At 34.6% G+C, this 6,547-nt stretch overlaps 1 protein-coding gene across 11 annotated transcripts; it reads left to right on the top strand.

The window, feature by feature from the left end:
* The first annotated feature begins 1,444 nt into the window (after positions 1–1,444).
* Positions 1,445–4,817, top strand: LOC110763314 (COP9 signalosome complex subunit 7-like). Of its 11 annotated transcripts, none has more exons than XM_088252831.1 (6): positions 1,452–2,023; positions 2,361–2,456; positions 2,896–2,971; positions 3,375–3,463; positions 3,923–3,993; positions 4,559–4,817. In XM_088252831.1, the coding sequence occupies exons 2-6, from the start codon at positions 2,400–2,402 to the stop codon at positions 4,635–4,637; spliced, it is 372 nt and encodes a 123-aa protein (XP_088108957.1). In that variant the 5' UTR covers positions 1,452–2,023; positions 2,361–2,399; the 3' UTR covers positions 4,638–4,817. The 11 variants fall into 11 exon arrangements, 9 of the variants coding, with proteins under 9 accessions (XP_088108959.1, XP_088108958.1, XP_088108954.1 ...); XM_088252830.1 differs by having other exon boundaries at positions 2,314–2,456; XM_088252833.1 differs by lacking the exon at positions 2,896–2,971 and having other exon boundaries at positions 1,445–2,023; positions 2,314–2,456; positions 3,923–3,968.
* The last annotated feature ends 1,730 nt before the right edge of the window (positions 4,818–6,547 follow it).

The following is a 6,547-nucleotide window of genomic DNA, read 5'->3' as shown; positions in this document are numbered from 1 at the left end:
ACATTGAAATACATGTAATATATTATAATTTTTTTAAAAGGCTACATGGGCTAGAGCCCATGGTAGCCCTCTACTTGGTTCCGCCAGTGCTAATACTCATGATTATTTACGGATTATTTGCTATTAGAAATTGATAGTGATTTTAGTTAATTCATTCTATGCCACTAATGTTAGTTATTATTTGAAGGCTCGTTTGGTTCATGGGTTAAACTTCCTTGGAATGAAATTCCCATTTCTAATCCCAGGAGATCGGAATGGAAGATGTTCTTTCCCATATTTAAGAACCCTGGGAAATGAGGACTAGGAATTTTCATTTTCTCTCATTTAATTTCCATTTTTTGTATGAAGTTCCCCTAGATGAGAAGTTCGTACTCATAAGTTAGATATTGCCAAGGGTGAACCTACAAAGGGACTCAATTGGGCTTTAGCCCAGTGCTGTTTTTATACTTTAGTCTTTATTGTACAACAAAATCCACTACAATTAAATATTAGCCCACTTATCTTTTAAAATTTGGCATATCCTAGCCACCCAAATCAAAATTTATTTTCTTCTACCCACTGAAATCCTACCATATTTTCTATAATATATATATATATATAATCCTAGCTACCATATAATATTAATTAGCACAAAAATTCCTAGTTATAACAGATCTCCCAAAAAAATTAATTTAGCCCACTCCTAGAAAAATTCCTAGGTCTTGGTTGTTTCATCCCATGTAAGAACAACCATTATTGTAATTATGTCCATCCCCACATATTAAACACTTGAACAACAAAAAACTAGCGCAGCATATCTAGTGGTTGCCTGTGTCTTAATTACGTCAAAGGGGACTTTTCTTTTGGAATGGGACTGCTCCTAGTGGCTAATTGTGGAACCATGAATTTTTTAATGGGCAGGCTAGCTAAAGTTATTAGCTTAATATATATTTTTTTGCACTTACTGTTTCTATAGTTTTTCTAGAAATACAAGTATATATTGGGGTAAAATAATAAAAGGTAGAGAGTTAATTAAAATCATGAGTGTTTATTAAGAGATTATGTTTCTTAAATGAGCAAACAAATTAAATATAAGATGATTATAAGCCTACAAAGTTAAGCGGACAATGAATTACTAGGCTACATTTGGGGGGACTATTAAGCTTTTATGGGATGAAATAACATTAAAATACATGTAATATATTATAATTTTAAAAAAGGCTACGTGGACTAGAGCCCATGGTACACTATGCCAAATTTCACTTTTAGCAACACTACATAGGCATCGGTAAATACGAAATCGATGCTATTAGTAGATTAGGCATCGATTTCATAAATAACGATACTAAACAGATATAAAGACATCAGCACAAATTTTTGTTTTTCTATGACGATGCCTTTATTCCCCTTTAGCGTCATCTACATAACTACAGATGCCTAAAGTGATTGGTTTTTATTTTATTTTTAAGAGGGACATTTTTTGATAACATCCCTCTGATGCCTAAAGTCGAGTCAACCCTAATCCAAAATTTTCACGTTCTCCCTCCAAACTCGCTGCCCGAAACTTCATCTCCCTCTCAAACTCTAGCCCCAATTACTTCCAGCTCCCTCTCAATTTTTTCACTCCCTCTCAAACTGTCACCCTAAAACTTCATCTCCTGAAAAATTCTCTCCTCGCCCTCTCATTTTTTTCAGTCCCTCTGAAACTCTCTCTTTCTTCTCTCTCCTCCGTCACTGCCCCATTCTTGCTAAAACCATCAGATGCTCAACTCTTACGATTCACAGCGAGATCCTCCAATCGGTGTTGTCCGGAACGACGGTGTCGTACGAGCAAGCGTTGAAACTTGGGGAGTGCCGGAGAGAGGCAGCGATCCGACGCGAGGCCTTGGAGCGGACGACGGAGGGTACCTTGGTGGCCAGCATCAATAGGCGCCATAACCAGAGCTCCAATTGTTAGGTTTGGCTCTGCCGTTAGGGCTGCACAGCTCATGTTATTCGTCGAGGACCCTCTCAACTTCAATACTCTTGCTGCCATTTTCAACAGGTTTCTCTGTTTGATTTTAATTTCTTAGAAGAAACCCTAGATTTTCAAGCCAAAACCTTTTTATTGTAGCATGGATTGTAATTTTATATAATTGAGGAACAAAAAGAGGACCTATCAACCAATTTAATGAAAATTTTGTCACAACTGTATGCTGTTGATGGGCATTTGTTTATTTGTTTTGAATTATTCTGTTTTTTCTTCTTATTCTTCTGTTGTTTACTCAATCTGCGTAGTTTCATGTAAAATATTGATAAGTTGTATATGTGATAAATGGGAGGCTCACTGCTTAGGTCTAGTAGATTTGCAAACCTTCTAAAGATTCAATGCCAAATAGCAGGCATGAATCTATGCATCAGGTTTGCTTGCAGCACTGGAGATGCCATGGCATATAAAAAGAAAGTCAAAAAGATGCAGTTGGAGATGTTTGGTTCAGGTTTCTTTTCTTTTTCTTTCCTTCTCTGTTTTGTTGTAAATTTTCCTTTTCTGCTCTGTGGTGGTAGAAACTAAGAATGAATGGAGAATTTGAATGTTAAGTTAGGAAATAGGAGATGATATCCTCACTGCTACAACTGGTATTTTTTTTTTCCCAATTAACGATGGCCAATGGATGTGGTGGAATATGATGTGGTAAATTTTAAATTTTAATTATTTGGGATGTTGTTCTTAGCTAAACAGAAATGTTGTTCTTGTTTTGGTTGAGAGAAGGGTTCTATTGTTTTAGGAGTTAGGTCATTGTTTATGAACAAGAAATGTCTAAATCAGAATTTTGGTGTAGCCAAAGAGAAAATTAAATTTTTTTATTATTGTTATTGGGTTTTCATGCTACGAATGTCATTGTAGGAATAGTTCTTTTGACTCTGTAATATTTGCAGCTTGAAGGAACAAAAACTTCTATGAACTTGGATGTGCTTTGCTTGTTTTCACAAGGAACATGGAGTGACTACAAGAGTGAGCGTGCAAAACTTGCTTCATCTTTTGGTCCATTTTCTCATTAGTGAATCTCTATTCATTGCTTTGGCCTTCTTGCACCAACTCGATTAATGTTTCTTTTCTGCTTCTATGTCTGATATAATGTCTTAAGAAATCATCTGTTAACTGTTGACCATTTTAAAAGGGAACACAGCTATAATTTTATGCACCATTGCCTCTGTCATCAACTCCGTAACATTATTAAGTCCATGGTTTTCTTTTCTTATTTATTTATTTATTTTCCTTATGGTTAATTTTTTTATTTTATTTTAGAGAACTATTTCCCTTAAATTTCTGAGTTTTTGTAAAAAAAAAATTATGCAAGCTTCTCTATTTCTTATTGTGATGGAATTTAAGAAACTGAAACATAGTTCAATTGTAGGTGATGCCAGTCGTCTTCCCCAATTGGTCCCTGATCAAGTCCTAAAGCTGAAACAGCTCACTGTTCTTACACTAGCTGAGACAAACAAGGCATGATTCAAATGCGTAATCCTCTTATTTTTCAAAAGTTGTTGGTGATTTACATCTCTGAATGTGTAGTAATGGTTAAGGCTATATGGTTTCAATGTGATTATGTGGAGTGTGTCACTTCTGGTACTTTATGTTCTCCATGCTTAACAAATGTCATTCTAAATAAAAAATGAAAGGATATAGTGAAAAATGCATCACTTTTGGACAAGTCCTTTGGATATAAATTCGTCTTACTTGCACTTGGAGCAAATTGAGTGCAGTTACCAATACCGCCACTGCTTAAAATTGAATTCTGATTGTAATAGGTTATGGTGCCTGCTAAAATTATTGGAGGTTTGAGCTTTATTGCTGCCTTGGCTTTAAATTATTGGATTTTTTTTTCTCTTTGTTTTTGCTTTCCTCTTTCTTCTCTTTGGTTTCTGCTCATTCCCTTTAAGTATTCAATCTTGTGAAAAGCAGGTCCAGTTTGCTGCAGGGAGAGACCCCAGACCTGGACAACTTGGGAGTATGATACACACACTGTCAAACTGGTAACATCTCTGATATTGATGGCATTGGTGTAGTTTCTCTACCTCTCTTGGCATGTGCATTATGATCTCAAAACATTAATGTTTTTCCCTGATTGTGTGAAAGTTTCATGACTGTGATGGTCGCATGTCTAATGAAGTAATGTGTTCTGATTTTTTGTTGCTGAGTTCATGATTTATGAAGTTTCTTCTCTAGATAAAAAAAAAACTAATAGAATTGACTCTTATGTTGAGGTCTGGTTGCATATGGTTCACCATTGACTCTTATCTTACTCTTAACAGAAAAATTGATTCTTGCTTACTCTCTACCCCATCACATGATCATTTAATTCCTAGTTGAAACATGAAGTGGGATCCATTTAATGACTTGCTGTCATCTAATTAGTTTGGTTGACAAATTAGATTTTCTTGTTCACCAATATGATTTGGTAAATTTGCATATTGGTCAATTTGAAATGACAACATATCTTATGCAAATTTAGTACCTTGGATTTTTTAAGTTTATGTTTATATTTCTGCTGTTTGTGTTTACAATTTACATGCTTTTTTCCTTTTTCTTTTTTCCTAGTATAAAGCTAGAAGGAAGGACACATACACCCAAATGGAATTGGATGAGGTGCGAGAAGAATTGGCAACTCATGTCCTAGAATGGCTTTTTGATTGAGCTAAACATTCCTTCATTTTACATGTCTTTCTAGTTAGTATTTTGCTTATGCATAGACAAGTATGGATAATTTGTGGTGTAGGGCTGGTAGAATTGTGATTTGGATGTGATAAGTATGGATCATTCAAGTATTTTGCTTATATATATATAGACATTATGGATATATTTAAATTACTGTTTATATAATGTGTTTTTTAATGAGCAATGGCAACACAACATGATTTGGAAATGAGGCCTTTCTTAAATACTAACACAGAACTAAGTAAAGTGTGATGTGAAACAAGATAAATACCTACCCTTTGCTTATATAAGTGATGCCTATTGTTTATAACAACTTCATTTTTCCAGAAATAACTGAAGTTGAAAGATAAAAACAACAACCAGACATCTATTATCACTGATGCCTAAAACGAGAAGTAGCATCAGCATTTATATAACCACCAGCACTATTGGAGGCTTTTCACGTCTACAAAATAAAAAAAGCGATGATGTATAACACAATTCACAACACCATTATTTATTTCTACGATGTTGTAATTGATAATATGCATCAGCATAGTAGATGTCACTGATGCTGTTAGACCTCTTTAACCTCATCCCTTTTGAAACTACTGATGCTGTTTCGGGTTTAGGCATCAGAAGTCAACTTTTTTTTGGCACTCGAAAATCATTTACGCATCGGAGTTTACCAAATATCCGATGTAGTAAGTGACAAACAGCGACGGAGAATATCCGTTGCCTATTACATAGGAATAGGCAACAGTCACCAATACCACGGTATTTATGTGTAATAGGCAACGGATTTTATCCGTTGCTAAAGCCCTTTTTTGGCATAGTGGTAGTTCTCTACCTAGTTCTGCCAGTGCTAATATACTCATGATTATTTTATGATTATTTGCTATTAGAAGCTGACAGTGATTTTAGTCAACTCATTTCGTGCCACTAATGTTAATTATTATTTTAGGGCTCATTTGGTTCGCAAAGTAGTCCAAAAAAGTTGCATTAAATGCTTTCCCAAGTCGGGGGAAAAAGTTTCCGGTGAGCCAAGGGTATGAACTTCCTCCTAGATGAGAAATTCATACCCATAAGTTGGATATTGCATTCCCAATAATGCATTTATTAAACGTAGGAATACAATTTCATAACCATGAGTTAAGGTATTTACTTGTATTCATATCCATGGAATAAAATTTCTCATCATTTAGGAAAAAACTAAAACAGCAAAAAGTAGAAAACCTATTCTTTTGCTGTCGCCAAAGCCAATATATAGCACAAGCACACCATAATATATAAAATAGTAAAAATAAAGAAATAAAAATAAAAAATAGTAAGCAAGCAGCCATGCAGGAAAAAAAGAAAAAGAACAGAAAAGGCTCCTGGTACTACAAATTTTAATAGTACTAATTTTCATTTGACTCCAAGCCTGAAAGAAAGAACTCATGGCTGCTCTGCTACCATGATTTAAAAAAAAAAAAAATTCCCGCTAGAACCCTTTGGTCAATAATTATCTAAATAAATACAGGATATTGAAGTTCATCGACGGCACAAGAGAACAAGAAAGCCCAAGGTGCAGAATATGAAAGGAGAGCTGTTACATATTAAGCTGGCAGGAGATCCAGATAGACAGAATGAAGAAAATTGAATTAAATTGATTAATTATGGAATTAATTATGGAATTAATTCATTTTTGTTTCATGAGCTTATTAAACGGTAGGCTAGAAAATGTATCATCATCTATATAATTATATTGAATATTGGATGACCTTCAATCTTTAATTCACATCTCTAAACCGTTGCCTTTCAAAATTCTGTCTCCTCCTATAAATACTTACTGCAATGCCAACACTTTCTTCATCGATCCCAGCTTTAATCGTTTACATACCAAAAACCAAC

This window comes from Prunus avium, chromosome 5 (assembly GCF_965620075.1).
Source record: "Prunus avium chromosome 5, drPruAviu1.hap1.1, whole genome shotgun sequence".
Taxonomy (NCBI): Eukaryota; Viridiplantae; Streptophyta; class Magnoliopsida; order Rosales; family Rosaceae; genus Prunus; species Prunus avium.
The sequence above is the reverse complement of the archived record's forward strand: the minus strand, read 5'-3'. Positions and strand labels throughout refer to the sequence as shown.

Coding starts and splice junctions, on each gene's coding strand:
- LOC110763314 (XM_088252828.1), top strand. CDS start 1,968: ATGTTATTCGTCGAGGACCCTCTCAACTTCAATACTCTTGCTGCCATT. Junction 2,457..3,374: donor GTTGGAGATGTTTGGTTCAG/GTTTCTTTTCTT, acceptor GTTCAATTGTAG/GTGATGCCAGTCGTCTTCCC. Junction 3,464..3,922: donor CACTAGCTGAGACAAACAAG/GCATGATTCAAA, acceptor TGTGAAAAGCAG/GTCCAGTTTGCTGCAGGGAG.